This window comes from Scyliorhinus torazame, chromosome 14, assembly GCF_047496885.1.
Source record: "Scyliorhinus torazame isolate Kashiwa2021f chromosome 14, sScyTor2.1, whole genome shotgun sequence".
Lineage (NCBI taxonomy): Eukaryota > Metazoa > Chordata > Chondrichthyes > Carcharhiniformes > Scyliorhinidae > Scyliorhinus > Scyliorhinus torazame.
Window position 1 is genome coordinate 220,882,749 of NC_092720.1, and position 19,774 is coordinate 220,902,522.

General features: G+C 47.9%; 1 protein-coding gene across 2 annotated transcripts in view; it reads right to left on the reverse strand.

Annotated features, from left to right (window-relative positions):
- The window catches only part of LOC140390542 (guanylate-binding protein 2-like), a 111,338-nt gene that overhangs the window by 15,110 nt on the left and 76,454 nt on the right, over window positions 1–19,774 (reverse strand). For both annotated transcript variants that reach the window (XM_072475714.1, XM_072475716.1), the window contains exons 5-8: window positions 14,169–14,368; window positions 10,100–10,342; window positions 4,741–5,018; window positions 1,840–2,052 (exon numbers count right to left, since the gene is read on the reverse strand). In XM_072475714.1, the coding sequence (XP_072331815.1) occupies window positions 1,840–2,052; window positions 4,741–5,018; window positions 10,100–10,342; window positions 14,169–14,368 (934 nt within the window). The remainder of the gene's footprint in view (window positions 1–1,839; window positions 2,053–4,740; window positions 5,019–10,099; window positions 10,343–14,168; window positions 14,369–19,774) is intronic.

Genomic DNA, 19,774 nt, shown 5'->3' on the forward strand with positions numbered 1-19,774 from the left:
GTCACCAGCCCTTCCTTATTTCCCAAGAGGAGGTCAAGTTTTGCCCCCTCTCTAGTCGGTCCATCCACACACTGAATGAGAAATTCCTCCTGAATACACGCAACACATTTCTCTCCATCCACGCCCCTCGTGCTATGGCTGTCCCAGTGAATGTTGGGAAAGTTAAAGTCCCTAACTATTACCACCCTATTTTTCTGGCAGCTATCTGTAATCTCCTTACACATCCTCAATTTCCCGCTGACTATTTGGTGACCTGTAGTATAAGCCTATCAAAGTGATCTCTCCCTTCTTATTTTTCAGTTCTTCCCATATAGACTCAGTGGGCGAACCCTCGGATATATCCCCTCTCAGTACTGCCGTGATACTGTCCCTAATTAAAAACGCAATGCCCCCCTCCTCTCCTATCTCCTGTTCTATCTTTCCTACAGCATCTGTACCCTGGAACATTGAGCTGCCTGTTCTGCCCCTTCCTTAGCCATGTTTCAATAATAGCTATAATATCCCAGTCTCATGTACCCAGCCATGCCCTGAGTTCATCTGCCTTGCCCGTCAGGCCTCTTGCATTGAAATAAATGCAGTTTAATCTGGACTTCTGTTGCTCTCTGCCCTGCTTTCTCAGGCCACCTGTCTGGGCATGTTTTGTGCAATCTCCCTGCGTTTTTTTCTCTTAGCCTTACTGGACACATTCACTGAGTTTTCCACGGTCTCTGTACTGTGGCCCTTTTTGATTTTTGACTTTGGTTTCTCTGCCTTTCACTTTCCCCCTGACTGCCTTTTGTTTCTGTCCCCACTTTATTTCCCTCCGACTTCCTGCATCAGTTCCCATCCCCCTGCCACATTAGTTTAAACCCTCCCCAACAGTATGAGCAAACATTCCCCTAGCACATCGGTTCCAACCCTGCCCAGGTGTAACCTGTCCAGTTTGTGCTGGTCCCACCTCCCCCAGAACCGGTTCCAATGCCCCAGGAATTTGAATCCCTCCCTCTAGCATCATCTCTCAAGCCACGTTTTCATCTTTTATATCCTGACAGTCCTACCGTGACTAGCTCGTGGCACTGGTAGTAATCCCGAGATTAGTACCTTTGAGGTCCCACTTTCTAGTTTAACTCCTAACTCCTGAAATTCAGCTTGTAGGACCTCGTCCCGTTCTTTACCTATATCGTTGGGGCCTGTTGTGTTATGTTGCTTCGTGTAGCATAAGCTGCTTCGTTGATGTATGCTTTGACAAAGGAAGCTCCAGACTATGAAATTAGTTCAACGTGTTTATTGAACTATTAACACAGTTCTTAAATGAGTTTGACTCTGCTAATCTAGCTGTAGTAACTCAGTCTATCTTTACCAGCCTGCTCTAAGCCACGTGCTGGGTGTGATGCTGTTGATCAACCCTGATGTACTCTCTAGATGTCTGTCTGTGGAAAGAGGCAGAGCATGTGTGCCCTGTCCTTTTATATGGGTTCTGAAGTGTCCCCTTATGGTAATGCCACCTCTGGGTGTCCTGATTACCCATTGGTTGTGTCCTGTTGTAATGACCCATTGGCTGTATGTCTGCATGTCATGACATCTCTGGTGCTCCCTCTAGTGGTTACTTATTTGTAGTGTATTTACATTAAGCCCTTGTGTATATACAGTGATGCATATCACCACAGTGCCTATATGCACCATGACCACTGGCCGTTCACCCTCCCCCACAGAATCTCCTGTAACCACTCCAAGACATCCTTGACCTTTGTACCAGGGAGGCAACATACCATCCTGGAGTCCCGTCCGCAGAAACGCCTGTCTATTCCCCTTACAATCGAGTTCCCTATCACTATAGCTCTGCCACTCTTATTTTTTTACCTTATTCCCCTTTCCAGGGGTGGAGCGGAATTGCCGAATCACCTCCTGGCGATCCTCTTTGTACAGTTCATAGCCACCAGGCCGGGTGTAAAATCCCTCCCGCAGTTTCTTCCCAATCTCAGTGGACAGGGTCTCCAGCAGCTTTGTGCTCATCTCCATGGAAACAGCTTCATTCTTGTCACAAAGTTCCAAATAATGTCTTTGTACATTGGCCTGGCAATGACAGAAAATCGTGTTACCAGATCTAACAACAACACTGATGCAAATATCTGATTGGGTGTGAGGTAGCTCGAAAATACTAATCACATTGTTAAAAACTGTGAATGCTGGGAAATACATGGTAAACATCTGCTGGGATCAGATGAAGGCGTGGCTTGAGAGATGATGCAAGAGGGAGGGATTCAAATTCCTGGGGCATTGGAACCGGTTCTGGGGGAGGTGGGACCAGCACAATCTGGACGGGTTACACCTGGGCAGATCATTACCACAGGTCTGTGGACTGCAAGCGTGATATTTCAGACAACATAAATATTCAAGGTGAGCACAGGGAGGAAATGTTGGCTGTGGGAAAAGAGTGTGGAGGACACGCAGGGTAGAATGTGCAGACTCCACACAGACAGTGACCCAAGCCGGGAATCGAACCTGGAGCTGTGAGGCCACAGTGCTACCCACTGTGCGACCGTGCCGCCCGGGTGCTGTTACCTGTTTGGCTAAGATTGAAAATACAGCCGCTCTCACAGAGGGCATTCATTGCCAATCCTTGAGGGGCAGTTAAGAGTCAACCTGTGGATCTGGAGTCACATGTAGGCCAGACCAGGTAAAGGGCAACAGATTTCCTTCCCTAAAGGGCGTAATAGTGAACCAGGTGGGTTTTTACGACAATCAACAATGGTTTCATGGCCATCATTAGATTTTTAGTTCCAGATTTTTATCACCCTGGTTATCTGGACTACTGATCCAGAGACATTACTAGTCGGCCATTGCCTCCCCTCAGATGTGGAAGCTGACAAGGTGGATTCATGTTGGATTCTATGGCTGGTTACATGAGCTGAAAGCTTCAGGTTAATGAACTGGAAGAGATTAGCGATTCACCAGTTTCGAAGCGAGAGTTGAGCCGGGGGAAACAGCTTTGGGAAAGTGGAGTGGGGTGAGCAACTCCTCCAGACGCACCTTTTACTACATTACTTGCGCCGTTGCCACCCACTTAAGACATTACTGCTCCTATCTTTTTTTTAAGTATCCAGAGGCTGAATTCTCCGGCCGGCGGCGGCGAGATCGGGTTCAGCGACGGGCCGCAGAATCCAAATTCCCGACAGAATCGGGGGCGGCGCCACTTTCACGATGCTCCGCCCCCCCCAAAGCCTGAGGCCTGCCCCCCCCCCGATGCTCCGCCCCCGACCAGCCGAGTTCCCGAAGGCGTGGGGCGCGTATGGTCTCACCTGTCGGGAACTCGGTGTGGCGGCTGCAGACCCAGTCCAGGAATATGCGAGCTCAACAACAGTTATTGAGCAAATTTCAATTCCCCATCAGCCATAATGTGACTTGAATTTAGCTCTCCACGTCATCATCGCAGGCCTCTGGATTACTAATCCAGTAACATCGGCTGGGATTTTCCAGGCCCCTCCAGTGGGGGGCAGCAGAGGCGGTTCACCATTGACCGTCAGATGGATCGACCAGTCCCGTCGAAGTCAGCGGTCATTTGCGTTGCTCGCCCGTCGCCCCGCGGGGCATCCCGCCACAGGGATTATCTACAACGGGATCAGGAGATCCCACCAACAGGAAGGATCACGGGGTAAGTCCATTGACTTTTGATGGGACAATAAGATCCAGCGGTGGACAGAGGTGGAAAATCAGGAGATGACTGTGCTATTTAGGCGTCCTTATCTGAGGAAGGATGTTCTTGCTGTGGAGGGAGAGCCGCAAAGGTTTACCCGGCTGATTCCTGGGATGGCGGGACTGTCACTAGAGGAGAGACTAAGTCGTTTGGATTATATTCAATGGAGTTCGGAAGAGTGAGAGGGGATCTCATAGAAACTTATAAAATTCTAACAGGATTAGAGAGGGTAGATTCAGAAAGAACATTCCCGATGGTGGGGGAGTCCAGAACTCCATGATGAGGATAAGGGGTAAACCTTTTAGGACTGAGGTGAGGAGAAATTTTTGCACCCAGAGAGTGAATGAAATGAAATGAAAATGGTTTATTGTCACAAGTAGGCTTCAAATGAAGTTACTGTGAAAAGCCCCTAGTCGCCACATTCCGGCGCCTGTTCGGGGAGGCTGGTACGGGAATTGAACCGCGCTGCTGGCCTGCTTTCAAAACCAGCAATTTAGCCCTGTTCAAAGCCAGCAATTTAGCCCTGTGCTAAACAGCCCCTATTGGTGAATCTGTGTGGAATTCACTCCCACCATTAGATATAGCTCTTGGGCTTAAGAAATCAAAGGAATATCGGGGGGGGGGGAGGCGGCATCAGGATATTGAACTTGATGATCAACCGTGATCATAATGAATGGCGGAGCAGGCTCGAAGGGCCGAATGGCCTCCTCCTGCTTCTGTTTTCCATGTGTGCGTCTATGACTGCATTCTAACTCCGAGGGTAGACAATTGTAGGTGTGTGTGGAGGGGTTGCTGTTGGGTGGGAGGATAGGCAGTGCAGGAGTCAAGGAGGGGGGGGGGGGTCAGTAGGAGTATGGGTTGTCTAGAAAATCAACAAGTCAGGCCTGAAGGGTGCAAGATGTAAGAATGAATGAATATTTGATCATCGTTAGGGAGCCAGGTAGCGTTTTCCTCATAAGATGAAATGGGCACGGTATGGGGCCATGCTGAAGTCATTAAAATTATCATCTCAGTTCTATGCTTTTTTAATGTCCTCATTTTATTGTCTAAATGTGGTCGAGACTCACCAGCAGCTGCTTGTAGTAAACCTGATCCTGGTCATTGAAAGAATTCTTCATGAAGAGTTCAATGGCCTCTTTCCAATACAGTGTGTTCATCTTTGCCAGCTCTTCAGTGTCAGTCGGTATCTTCACCCTCAGGGCCATCTGTTGTTGATAGTGAGCGAGGCTCTCTGCGAGGGCGGCTGTGTTTTCAATCTTAGCCATACTGGTAACAGCATCCTCAATGCAAGGTACCATTCCGCTGGCAATGGTTTCAACGTAGCCTTTAGCTAAGATCGCCAACTCTGCAAGAAACAACAGAACAAAGAGTTCATTCCGGAACATTTGTAAATGCGGACGGTTAAATCCTCTGGGCGAGCGAGGCACGGTTAGCACAGTGGGTTAGCACAGGGTCCCAGGTTCGATTCCCGGCTTGGGTCACTGTCTGTGCGGAGTCTGCACGTTCTCCCCGTGTCTGCGTGGGTTTCCTCCGGGTGCTCCGGTTCCCTCCCACAAGTCCCGAAAGACGTACTTATTAGGTGAATTGGACATTCTGAATTCTCCCTCTGTGTACCCGAACAGGCGCCGGAATGTGGCAACTAGGGGCTTTTCACAGTAACTTCATTGCAGTGTTAATGTAAGCATACTTGTGACAATGAAGATTATTATTATTATAACATTGTCAATTTCGGCGTGAGAACAGCTGGTGAGTCAGTTTCAGCGGGAGCATTGCGGAAGTGGTTGCTGGGAGGTAAGTCTGTCCTTTAAAAGCACTTGTCTTTGCAGGGGCAGGCCAGTCGATTTCGGCGGGAGTGGAGCTGGCTGGTTAGTCAATTTCAGCAGGAGCTGAGAATTTTTCTTTTTTTTAAATTAGTTTTTTAGGCGGGAACAGGAAGTCGACCCGCGGACGTCTGGGAAGACCCTCACCAATAAATTCTGGTGGAGAGGAAACCCGAGACACTACACGTGTAGTGTCTCCCACCCGCCCTCCTCCTCTAACCTAATAATAAAACCCATTGGTCTGAGGTAAGTACCATATTTTATTATATTATTATTATTTTTTATAAAAATTTAATTTAGTTGTTAGCCAGATCTTGGTAGAAAGTTAGAGGAATGGCAGGGAAGGGAGTGCAATGTTCCTCCTGCAGGATGTTTGAGGTGAGGGATGCAGTTAGTGTCCCTGCTGATTTTACCTGCAGGAAGTGCTGCCATCTCCAGCTCCTCCAAGACCGAGTGAGGGAACTGGAGCTGTAGTTGGAAGAACTTCGGATCATTCGGGAGGCAGAAGGGGTCATAGATATCATCTTCAGGGAATTAGTTACACCAAAGATTGGAGATAGGTGGGTAACTAAGAGGGGCTGGGAAAAAGCAGTCAGTGCAGGGATCCCCTGCGGTCGTTCCCCTGAGAAACAAGTATACCGCTTTGGATACTTGTGGGGGGGGGGGGCTTACCAGGGGTAAGCCATGGGGTACGGGCCTCTGGCACGGAGTCTGTCCCTGTTGCTCAGAAGGGAAGGGGGGAGAGGAGCAGAGCATTAGTAATTGGGGACTCTATAGTCAGGGGCACAGATAGGAGATTTTGTGGGAGCGTGAGAGACTCACGTTTGGTATGTTGCCTCCCAGGTGCAAGGGTACGTGATGTCTCGGGTCGTGTTTTCCGGGTCCTTAGGGGGGAGGGGGAGCAGCCCCAAGTCGTGGTCCACATTGGCACTAACGACATAGGTAGGAAAGGGGACAAGGATGTCAGGCAGGCTTTCAGGGAGCTAGGATGGAAGCTCAGAACTAGAACAAAGAGAGTTGTTATCTCTGGGTTGTTGCCCGTGCCACGTGATAGTGAGATGAGGAATAGGGAGAGAGAGCATTTAAACACGTGGCTACAGGGATGGTGCAGGCGGGAGGGATTCAGATTTCTGGATAACTGGGGCTCTTTCTGGGGAAGGTGGGACCTCTACAGACAGGATGGTCTACATCTGAACCTGAGGGGCATAAATATCCTGGGGGGGAGATTTGTTAGTGCTCTTTGGGGGGGTTTAAACTAATGCAGCAGGGGCATGGGAACCTGGATTGTAGTTTTAGGGTAAGGGAGAATGAGAGTATAGAGGTCAGGAGCACAGATTTGACGTCGTAGGAGGGGGCCAGTGTTCAGGTAGGTGGTTTGAAGTGTGTCTACTTCAATGCCAGGAGTATACGAAACAAGGTAGGGGAACTGGCAGCATGGGTTGGTACCTGGGAATTCGATGTTGTGGCCATTTCGGAGACATGGATAGAGCAGGGACAGGAATGGATGTTGCAGGTTCCGGGGTTTAGGTGTTTTAGTAAGCTCAGAGAAGGAGGCAAAAGAGGGGGAGGTGTGGCGCTGCTAGTCAAGAGCAGTATTACGGTGGCGGAGAGGATGCTAGATGGGGACTCTTCTTCCGAGGTAGTATGGGCTGAAGTTAGAAACAGGAAAGGAGAGGTCACCCTGTTGGGAGTTTTTTATAGGCCTCCTAATAGTTCTAGGGATGTAGAGGAAAGGATGGCGAAGATGATTCTGGAAAAGAGCGAAAGTAACAGGGTACTTATTATGGGAGACTTTAACTTTCCAAATATTGACTGGAAAAGATATAGTTCGAGTACAATAGATGGGTCGTTTTTTGTACAGTGTGTGCAGGAGGGTTTCCTGAAACAATATGTTGACAGGCCAACAAGAGGCGAGGCCACGTTGGATTTGGTTTTGGGTAATGAACCAGGCCAGGTGTTGGATTTGGAGGTAGGAGAGCACTTTGGGGACAGTGACCACAATTCGGTGACGTTTACGTTAATGATGGAAAGGGATAAGTATACACCGCAGGGCAAGAGTTATAGCTGGGGGAAGGGCAATTATGATGCCATTAGACGTGACTTGGGGGGGATAAGGTGGAGAAGTAGGCTGCAAGTGTTGGGCACACTGGATAAGTGGGGCTTGTTCAAGGATCAGCTACTGCGTGTTCTTGATAAGTATGTACCGGTCAGACAGGGAGGAAGGCGTCGAGCGAGGGAACCGTGGTTTACCAAGGAAGTGGAATCTCTTGTTAAGAGGAAGAAGGAGGCCTATGTGAAGATGAAGTGTGAAGTTTCGGTTGGGGCGATGGATAGTTACAAGGTAGCGAGGAAGGATCTAAAGAGAGAGCTAAGACGAGCAAGGAGGGGACATCAGAAGTATTTGGCAGGAAGGATCAAGGAAAACCCAAAAGCTTTCTATAGGTATGTCAGGAATCAGCGAATGACTAGGGAAAGAGTAGGACCAGTCAAGGACAGGGATGGGAAGTTGTGTGTGGAGTCTGAAGAGATAGGCGAGATACTAAATGAATATTTTTCGTCAGTATTCACTCAGGAAAAAGAGAATGTTGTGGAGGAGAATGCTGAGCCCCAGGCTAATAGAATAGATGGCATTGTACGTAGGGAAGAGGTGTTGGCAATTCTGGACAGGCTGAAAATAGATAAGTCCCCGGGACCTGATGGGATTTATCCTAGGATTCTCTGGGAGGCCAGGGAAGAGATTGCTGGACCTTTGGCTTTGATTTTTATGTCATCATTGGCTACAGGAATAGTGCCAGAGGACTGGAGGACAGCAAATGTGGTCCCTTTGTTCGTAAAGGGGAGCAGAGACAACCCCGGCAACTATAGACCGGTGAGCCTCACGTCTGTAGTGGGTAAAGTCTTGGAGGGGATTATAAGAGACAAGATTTATAATCATCTAGATAGGAATAATATGATCAGGGATAGTCAGCATGGCTTTGTGAAGGGTAGGTCATGCCTCACAAACCTTATTGAGTTCTTTGAGAAGGTGACTGAACAGGTAGACGAGGGTAGAGAAGTTGATGTGCTGTATATGGATTTCAGCATAGCGTTTGATAAGGTTCCCCACGGTAGGCTATTGCAAAAAATACGGAGGCTGGGGATTGAGGGTGATTTAGAGATGTGGATCAGAAATTGGCTAGCTGAAAGAAGACAGAGGGTGGTGGTTGATGGGAAATGTTCAGAATGGAGTACAGTCACAAGTGGAGTACCACAAGGATCTGTTCTGGGGCCGTTGCTGTTTGTCATTTTTATCAATGACCTAGAGGAAGGCGCAGAAGGGTGGGTGAGTAAATTTGCAGACGATACTAAAGTTGGTGATGTTGTCGATAGTGTGGAAGGATGTAGCAGGTTACAGAGGGATATAGATAAGCTGCAGAGCTGGGCTGAGAGGTGGCAAATGGAGTTTAATGTACATAGATCCCTGAAAGTTGCCACCCAGGTTGATAGGGTTGTGAATAAGGCCTATGGAGTGTTGGCCCTTATTGGTAGAGGGATTGAGTTCCAGAGTCGGGAGGTCATGTTGCAGCTGTACAGAACTCTGGTACGGCCGCATTTGGAGTATTGCGTACAGTTCTGGTCACCGCATTATAGGAAGGAAGTGGAGGCTTTGGAGCGGGTGCAGAGGAGATTTACCAGGATGTTGCCTGGTATGGAGGGAAAATCTTATGAGGAAAGGCTGATGGACTTGAGGTTGTTTTCGTTGGAGAGAAGAAGGTTAAGAGGAGACTTAATAGAGGCATACAAAATGATCAGGGGGTTGGATAGGGTGGACAGTGAGAGCCTTCTCCCGCGGATGGATATGGCTGGCACGAGGGGACATAACTTTAAACTGAGGGGTAATAGATATAGGACAGAGGTCAGAGGTAGGTTCTTTACGCAAAGAGTAGTGAGGCCGTGGAATGCCCTACCTGCTACAGTAGTGAACTCGCCAACAGTGAGGGCATTTAAAAGTTTATTGGATAAACATATGGATGATAATGGCATAGTGTAGGTTAGATGGCTTTTGTTTCGGTGCAACATCGTGGGCCGAAGGGCCTGTACTGCGCTGTATTGTTCTATGTTCTATAACACATATAGTAATATCTTCTCACTCATCTCCTTACAGCCAGAATGGCCGTATGCTTGATGTTCAGTAGCACTCAAAGTCTTCAAATAAAGCAAATACTGTTTCCTGAGTAACAATTATAAATTACCTATGAGTTTGTTCACTCTGCCATAACTATAACTGTAGATTAGATAAATAAGATTAAGTACATATAATGTTTAACCTGCTCGCTAAGCTATATCTCTAACTCTCTAATTAATCACTCCTGATACGAAGAGGCGGGAACCCTCTCTGAGTGTCGCTTATGTACATATCTCTGGTGCTGCCATCTAGTGGTTATCTAGCACTTACTCACTGATGTTAACCCCTTACATACCTGCAGATGTACAGATCAGTATAAAACACAACTTCCAATCCAGCACTGACTGCCATTAAATTGTGGGTGTCTACAACAATGTTGAATATAATAACAGCTCTTCAGTGAGAGGACACACAAAACTTGTCCAATTCTGGGGCACTCACTTCGACCATTGATCTTGTGACCACCTTTGATTCTCTTGGGCTGTGATTCGAGGTAGATGTACTCGCAGAACTCATGGCACACGTCAACAAATTTGGGGTCAAGCTGACTTTCCGCGAGATTTTCCACCTGGTTTAGATTCGAACTGGCCGTTGGCTGAACGAATACAAAACACTTGCGAGACCTGAAGTAGTTCCTGATGCACTGACGGGGCTGGTTATGTTCCATCACCTTTTTCGAGACACCTGCAGTCGGGTGAAAGAGAAAATTAAACCGCTCAGCCCTGCAGTGATGTCATTGGACTAGCAACCCAGAGACTGGGTTCAAATCCTACCCATAGCAGATGGTGAAAGTTGAATTGAATTAAAGTCCGGAATTAAAAGTCCGTGCAACCATTCTTGTAAATCTGTGTCCTGAATCACCTCTCGTGAAGGAAATCTGCCGTCCTTACTTGGTCTGGCCTACATGAGACTCCAAATCCTGAATAACACGACTGACTCTGAACTTCCGCTGAAATGTCCTTGGAAACCACTTCGTTCAAAGCAATCAATGATGACTGGCGGCACAGTGGTTAGCACTGCTGCCTCACAGCGCCAGGGGCCCGGGTTCAATTCCAGCCTCGGGTCACCGTCTGTGTGGAGCTTGCATATTCTCTCCGTGGGTTTCCTCCGGGTGCTCCGGTTTCCCCCCCCCACAGGCGGGAGATTTGCAGGTTAGGTGGATTGGCCGAGCTAAATTGCCCCTTGGCGTCCAAAGGTTTTGTGGCGTTATGGGAATAGGGTGCGGGACTGGTCCTAACGAGGGTGCTGTTTCGATGGGTCGGTGCAGACCCGATGGGCCGAATGGCCTCCTTCTGCATTGGAGGGATTATGTGACATACTCTGTGACAAATGCTGGCCCAGCTCCACATCCCCCCCCCCCAAAAATCCAAGCATCTCAATCTTGGAACATTTATTCATAATTGCCACCTTTTTGAGAAGAGTGAGAAATCTGACAACACCGGGTGGAAGTCCAGCAGGTCTGTTTCGAATCACTAGCTTTCAGAGCGCTGCTCCTTCATCAGGTGAGTCACTCAGAACCTCCTCTCTGTCTGTGTTAATCTCTTTCATTTTATCAAAGGGCTCGATTCAGCTAAAGGGGAATAAATCCCACAGTAAACGCTTTGAGCCACGTGTTTCCTGCAGCTCTCAGTGCCATGAATCACACGGCTATTCAATGTGACTCGCGCGGTACAAGGGGCCACAACGAGGAATAGCCCCGTTTTGTATACTGGCCAGCTCCCCTCGCCCAATCTCCCCATTGCCGTGAGAGAGCGGGACGCCATTTTGACGTGCCGACTTAAAAAGCTCTCCTGGACGCATTTCAAGAATTCAGCTCCCTCTAAACCTTTCGCACCATGACTACCGCAGTTAATGTTGGGGAAGTTGAAATCCGCCACTGTCACTAATCTGTAATAAAATGAGAAGAAACGTTCCGCTGGCAAGAGTGGAGTATTTATGGGAACTTGCAACATAACTGGAGGGGGGAATGAGGAGAATATTTTTGACACCTGAGTTTTCTGATTTGGAATGCAGCGTCTAAAAGGGTAAGGGTAGCATATTCCATTGTAACTGTCCAAAGGGAGTTTGAGGACTATTTGAAGTGGAGATATTTTCAGGGGTAATGGAATAGGGAAGAGGAAATGGGACAAATTGGAGAGTTCTGTCACAGAACTAGCATCTGCTCGATGGACTGAATGGTCTCCTGAGCTTTACTATTCTGGAGGTGTACCGGCCCGGAATGGAAAATAGTGGTGATAACAAGCTGGGGGAAGGTCTAACACAGACTACCATAGTCCAACACAGACTACCACAGTGCAACACAGTCCAACACAGACTACCACAGTGCAACACAGTCCAACACAGACTACCACAGTGCAACACAGTCCAACACAGACTACCACAGTGCAACACAGTCCAACACAGACTACCACAGTGCAACACAGTCCAACACAGACTACCACAGTGCAACACAGTCCAACACAGACTACCACAGTGCAACACAGTCCAACACAGACTACCACAGTGCAACACAGTCCAACACAGACTACCACAGTCCAACACAGACTACCACAGTCCAACACAGACTACCACAGTCCAACACAGACTACCACAGTCCAACACAGACTACCACAGTCCAACACAGACTACCACAGTCCAACACAGACTACCACAGTCCAACACAGACTACCACAGACTACCACAGTCCAACACAGACTACCACAGTGCAACACAGTGCAACACAGACTACCACAGTGCAACACAGTGCAACACAGTGCAACACAGTGCAACACAGTGCAACACAGTCCAACACAGTCCAACACAGTCCAACACAGTCTAACACAGTCTATCACAGTCTAACACAGTCTATCACAGTCTATCACAGTCTAACACAGTGTAACTCAGTCTATCACAGTCTAACACAGTCTATCACAGTCTAACACAGACTATCACAGTCTAACGTAGTCTAACACAGTGTAACTCAGTCTAACTCAGTGTAACTCAGTCTAACACAGACTATCACAGTCTAACGTAGTCTATCACAGTCTATCACAGTCTAACACAGTCTATCACAGTCTAACACAGTCTATCACAGTCTAACACAGTGTAACTCAGTCTAACACAGTGTAACTCAGTCTAACACAGTGTAACTCAGTCTAACACAGTGTAACTCAGTCTAACACAGTGTAACTCAGTCTAACACAGTGTAACTCAGTCTAACACAGTGTAACTCAGTCTATCACAGTCTAACACAGTCTAACACAGTGTAACACAGTGTAACTCAGTCTAACACAGTGTAACCCAGTCTAACACAGTGTAACTCAGTCTAACACAGACTATCACAGTCTAACACAGTCTATCACAGTCTAACACAGTCTAACACAGTCTAACACAGTCTAACACAGTCTAACACAGTCTATCACAGTCTAACACAGTCTAACACAGTGTAACACAGTGTAACTCAGTCTAACACAGTGTAACCCAGTCTAACACAGTGTAACTCAGTCTAACACAGACTATCACAGTCTAACACAGTCTATCACAGTCTAACACAGTCTAACACAGTCTAACACAGTCTAACACAGTCTAACACAGTCTATCACAGTCTAACGTAGTCTAACAGTGTAACTCAGTCTAACACAGTGTAACTCAGTCTAACACAGTCTATCACAGTCTAACACATTCTAACTCAGTCTAACACAGACTATCACAGTCTAACGTAGTCTAACACAGTGTAACTCAGTCTAACACAGTGTAACTCAGTCTAACACAGTGTAACTCAGTCTAACACACTCTATCACAGTCTAACGTAGTCTAACACAGTGTAACTCAGTCTAACACAGTGTAACTCAGTCTAACACAGTCTATCACAGTCTAACACAGTCTAACACAGTCTAACACAGTGTAACTCAGTCTAACACAGTCTATCACAGTCTAACACAGTCTATCACAGTCTAACACAGTCTAACACAGACTATCACAGTCTAACGTAGTCTAACACAGTGTAACTCAGTCTAACACAGTGTAACTCAGTCTAACACAGTCTATCACAGTCTAACACAGTCTATCACAGTCTAACACAGTCTAACACAGTCTAACACAGACTATCACAGTCTAACGTAGTCTAACACAGTGTAACTCAGTCTAACACAGTGTAACTCAGTCTAACACAGCCTATCACAGTCTAACACAGTGTAACTCAGTCTAACACAGTCTATCACAGTCTAACACAGTCTAACACAATCTAATACAATCTAACACAATCTAACACACATTCTACACTCGAACACAGTCTAACTCAGTCAACACATTCTAACTCAGTCGAACACAGTCTAACGCAGTGTTACAGTCTAACACAGTCTACCGCAATGTAACACAGTCTACCGCAATGTAACACAGTCTAAGCAGTCTAACCCAGTCGAATGCAGTCTAACGCAGTCGAACACAGTCTAACGCAGTGTAACACAGTCAAACACAGTCTAACACTCTCTCATGGGTGAAATATATTGGACATTTGTAGTTGTGCAGCTACCTTTTTTGAGTTGAAGGCCATGGTTTAAATAGTCATCTGCTGTGACAACCTGCCCATTGATTTTCAGTTCCAGGGTGAAATCCCGCACTGTCCAAACAAAGGCCGGAGAGATCTTCAATAAATCCAGCTCTTCATCATCGCCGTCATCATCTCCCTCATTGGACTTCACTTTGATGAGCTCCGTCAGATTGGAGATAAAGCTGGGTCCTGTTAAGGAAATGACTGACTACAGACTTTTACAACAGGCAATGACTTTACAACATGTAGGTGACAGCTGCCCACAAACTGGTTGTTGTTCAAATAACAAGTCAGCTCAGAGATCGGGGAACTGTCATTGAGCAAACGGCAGAACGTGGAAGGAGTCTGCCGGGAAGCGACTTGTTGGAGGATCAGCCAGTGGAAGAGCTGCAGTGGTGAAAGGGGAGATTCAGCTGGACTGAGAGAAGAGAAGGTGGAAGCAGCACAGCAGCTGAGAGACAGAGATGAACAGTTTCAGCAGGGACGGAGGAGAAACTGAGCAGACACAAGGGTGGAGTTAACGGGAGGAAGAGTCGAGATACAGTCAAACCTTCCAAATACTGAAACATTCACACAGCGAGTGGTTAGGATCTGGAATGCAATGTCTGACAGTGTGGTGGGGGCAGGTTCACACAGTGAGTGGTTAGGATCTGGAATGCACTGTCTGACAGTGTGGTGGAGGCAGGTTCACACAGTGAGTGGTTAGGATCTGGAATGCACTGTCTGAGAGTGTGGTGGAGGCAGGTTCACACAGTGAGTGGTTAGGGTCTGGAATGCACTGTCTGAGAGTGTGGTGGAGGCAGATTCACACAGCGAGTGGTTAGGATCTGGAATGCACTGTCTGAGAGTGTGGTGGGGGCAGATTCACACAGCGAGTGGTTAGGATCTGGAATGCACTGTCTGAGAGTGTGGTGGAGGCAGGTTCACACAGTGAGTGGTTAGGGTCTGGAATGCACTGTCTGAGAGTGTGGTGGAGGCAGATTCACACAGCGAGTGGTTAGGACCTGGAATGTACTGTCTGAGAGTGTGGTGGAGGCAGATTCACACAGCGAGTGGTTAGGATCTGGAATGCACTGTCTGAGAGTGTGGTGGGGGCAGATTCACACAGCGAGCGGTTAGGATCTGGAATGCACTGTCTGACAGTGTGGTGGAGGCAGGTTCACTCAGCGAGTGGTTAGGATCTGGAATGCACTGTCTGACAGTGTGGTGGAGGCAGGTTCACACAGTGAGTGGTTAGGATCTGGAATGCACTGTCTGAGAGTGTGGTGGACGCAGGTTCACACAGTGAGTGGTTAGGATCTGGAATGCACTGTCTGAGAGTGTGGTGGAGGCAGGTTCACACAGTGAGTGGTTACGATCTGGAATGTACTGTCTGAGAGTGTGGTGGAGGCAGATTCACACAGCGAGTGGTTAGGATCTGGAATGCACTGTCTGAGAGTGTGGTGGGGGCAGATTCACACAGCGAGCGGTTAGGATCTGGAATGCACTGTCTGACAGTGTGATAGAGGCAGGTTCACACAGTGAGTGGTTAGGATCTGGAATGCACTGTCTGAGAGTGTGGTTGACGCAGGTTCACACAGTGAGTGGTTAGGATCTGGAATGCACTGTCTGAGAGTGTGGTGGACGCAGGTTCACACAGTGAGTGGTTCGGATCTGGAATGCACTGTCTGACAGTGTGGTGGAGGCAGGTTCACATAGCGAGTGGTTAGGATCTGGAATGCACTGTCTGACAGTGTGGTGGAGGCAGGTTCACACAGTGAGTGGTTAGGATCTGGAATGCACTGTCTGACAGCGTGGTGGAGGCAGGTTGACACAGCGAGTGGTTAGGGTCTGGAATGCACTGTCTGACAGCGTGGTGGAGGCAGGTTGACACAGCGAGTGGTTAGGATCTGGAATGCACTGTCTGACAGCGTGGTGGAGGCAGGTTGACACAGCGAGTGGTTAGGATCTGGAATGCACTGTCTGACAGCGTGGTGGAGGCAGGTTGACACAGCGAGTGGTTAGGATCTGGAATGCACTGTCTGAGAGTGTGGTGGAGGCAGGTTCACACAGTGAGTGGTTAGGACCTGGAATGTACTGTCTGAGAGTGTGGTGGAGGCAGGTTCACACAGTGAGTGGTTAGGGTCTGGAATGCACTGTCTGAGAGTGTGGTGGAGGCAGATTCACACAGCGAGTGGTTAGGACCTGGAATGTACTGTCTGAGAGTGTGGTGGAGGCAGATTCACACAGTGAGTGGTTAGGATCTGGAATGCACTGTCTGAGAGTGTGGTGGGGGCAGATTCACACAGCGAGCGGTTAGGATCTGGAATGCACTGTCTGACAGTGTGGTGGAGGCAGGTTCACTCAGCGAGTGGTTAGGATCTGGAATGCACTGTCTGACAGTGTGATGGAGGCAGGTTCACACAGTGAGTGGTTAGGATCTGGAATGCACTGTCTGAGAGTGTGGTGGACGCAGGTTCACACAGTGAGTGGTTAGGATCTGGAATGCACTGTCTGAGAGTGTGGTGGAGGCAGGTTCACACAGTGAGTGGTTACGATCTGGAATGTACTGTCTGAGAGTGTGGTGGAGGCAGATTCACACAGCGAGTGGTTAGGATCTGGAATGCACTGTCTGAGAGTGTGGTGGGGGCAGATTCACACAGCGAGCGGTTAGGATCTGGAATGCACTGTCTGACAGTGTGATAGAGGCAGGTTCACACAGTGAGTGGTTAGGATCTGGAATGCACTGTCTGAGAGTGTGGTCGACGCAGGTTCACACAGTGAGTGGTTAGGATCTGGAATGCACTGTCTGAGAGTGTGGTGGACGCAGGTTCACACAGTGAGTGGTTCGGATCTGGAATGCACTGTCTGACAGTGTGGTGGAGGCAGGTTCACATATCGAGTGGTTAGGATCTGGAATGCACTGTCTGACAGTGTGGTGGAGGCAGGTTCACACAGTGAGTGGTTAGGATCTGGAATGCACTGTCTGACAGCGTGGTGGAGGCAGGTTGACACAGCGAGTGGTTAGGGTCTGGAATGCACTGTCTGACAGCGTGGTGGAGGCAGGTTGACACAGCGAGTGGTTAGGATCTGGAATGCACTGTCTGACAGCGTGGTGGAGGCAGGTTGACACAGCGAGTGGTTAGGATCTGGAATGCACTGTCTGACAGCGTGGTGGAGGCAGGTTGACACAGCGAGTGGTTAGGATCTGGAATGCACTGTCTGACTGCGTGGTGGAGGCAGGTTGACACAGCGAGTGGTTAGGATCTGGAATGCACTGTCTGACAGTGTGGTGGAGGCAGGTTCACACAGTGGGTGGTTAAGGTCTGGAATGCACTGTCTGACAGCGTGGTGGAGACAAGTTCTATCAGAACTTTCAATGGGCAATCGGACAGTTAACTGAACAGGAAGGATGTACAGGGTTACGGTGAGAAGACAGGAAAGTGGAACCAGATAAATCCTACCTCAGAGAGCTAGAGCAGAAACAATGGGCTGAATGGGCTCCTTCTGGACTGCAGAAACTGTGCGATGAAGCACAATCTCAGTCACAAATCGAACTTCGGACTGTCACATGATCAGGTCTCTCTTTGACATTTATTGTAAATTATGAGACTGGGATTTCCCTTCAACTTTTACCATCGATTGTCATCATGTCAGACACCCGCCACCAGGTGGACACAATGAGAAGAAACTGGTTCCACTGGCAAGAGGTTCAGGAAGCAAAGATTTATGGTAATCGGCACAGAACTGGAGGGGAGTGGAAAACATAAAGGCAAAAGCTAGGGAATGCCATACTACAAAAACTAGCGGCCAACTGGAGGATTGGGAGAACTTTAAGGTTCAGCAAAAGGCTACTAAAATAAAATCAAAAGAGCGAGGATGAACTACGAAAGGAAACTAACAGAAAACATAAACACTGATACCAAGAGCTTCCATGAGTATATAAAGAGGAAGGGAATAGCTCAAGTAAATATTGTCCCTTTAGAGGACGATACTGGTGAGTTAATAATGGTGAACACAGAGATGGTGGAGGCACTGAATTAATATTTTGCCTCTGTCTTCGCAGTACAGGATAATAAAACATTTCCAAAAACTACAGAGAACTGAGTGCAAAAAACATCACTAGGGAGACGGTATTGAATAATGGGATTCAGGGCAGATCAGTCTCCGGGACCGGATGGCCTGCAACCCTAGGGTATTAAGGGAGGCGGCAGCAGAGATAGTGGATGCATTGGTTATGATATTTCAGAATTCCCTGGATTTTGGAAGGGTCCCGGTGGATTGGAAACACGCTAATGTAACTCCCCTATTCAAATTGGCAGAGAGGGAAAAAGTCGTAAACCGTAGACCGGTTAGCTTGACCTTTGTGGCGGGGCGGTTGTGGGAATTAATCATTAAGGAGGAGATGACCGAACATTCGGAAAGCCAAAGCCCAATCCACCATTGTCAGTGTGGTTTTATGAAGCATAAGTCCTGCTTGACAAACTTGCTTGAGTTCTTTAAGGACGTAATCAGCAAGGTGGATAATGGGGAACCTGTGGATGTGGTGTATCTAGACTTCCAGAAGTTTGACAAGGTGCCACATAAAAGATTGAATCCAGAAGGTGAGATCACAGGGGGGTTGAGGGTAGAATACCAGATTGGATTGAGGACTGGCTGACTGATAGAAAGCAGAGGGTTGGGATTATGGGTCCTTCTTTCACTGCAACTTGTGGGGTGCCGCAGGGTCAGTCCTCGGACCTCAACTGTTTAAAATCTATATAAATGGTCTGCAAGCAGGGACAGAGTGTAACATAGTAAAATTTGCAAATACAAAATAGGTGGGAAAGTAGACAGTGAAGAGGAGGTAAAGATTTTACAGACAAGTACAGATAGGCTAGGAGATAGGGTCAAAATTTGGCCGAAAAAATCGAAAGGCAAATTATTATTGAAATGGAAAGCAGATTCAACATGAGCCTGGGCAGAGGGATCTGGGTGGCTTTGTTCATGGATCGCAGAAGGTCTGTATGCAGGTACAAAATATCATAAGAAAGGCAAATGGAATGTTAGTGTTTATTGCAAAAGGACTGGAGTATAAAAGTAGAGAAGTGTTGTTGCAATTGTATAGGGTGTTGGTGAGACAACATCTGGAGTATTATATCCAGTTTTGGTCTCCTTATTTGAGGAGGGATGTGGGGGCTTTGGAGGCAGTTCAGAGGAGGGTCACCAGATTGATTCCGGGGATGAAATGAAAAATGAAAATCGCTTATTGTCACAAGTAGGCTTCAAATGAAGTTACCGTGAAAAGCCCCTAGTCGCCACATTCCGGCGCCTGTTCGGGGAGGCTGGTACGGGAATTGAACCTGCGCTGCTGGCCTTGGTCTGCTTGACAAGCCATCTATTTAGCCCACTGTGCTAAACCAGCCCCTGATCTGCACTAATGTATAAGGCAGAGCCTCCTGACCTATACTAAGGGTTGACGGATGAGGAGAGATTGAACAGTTTGGGTTTCTACTCGCTGGAGTTTAGAAGGATGAGAGGAGATCTGATCAAGGTGTATAAAATACTAAATGGGATCGAAAAAGGTAAACGTCGACCAAATGTTCCCCCTTGTGGGGCAATCCGGAACG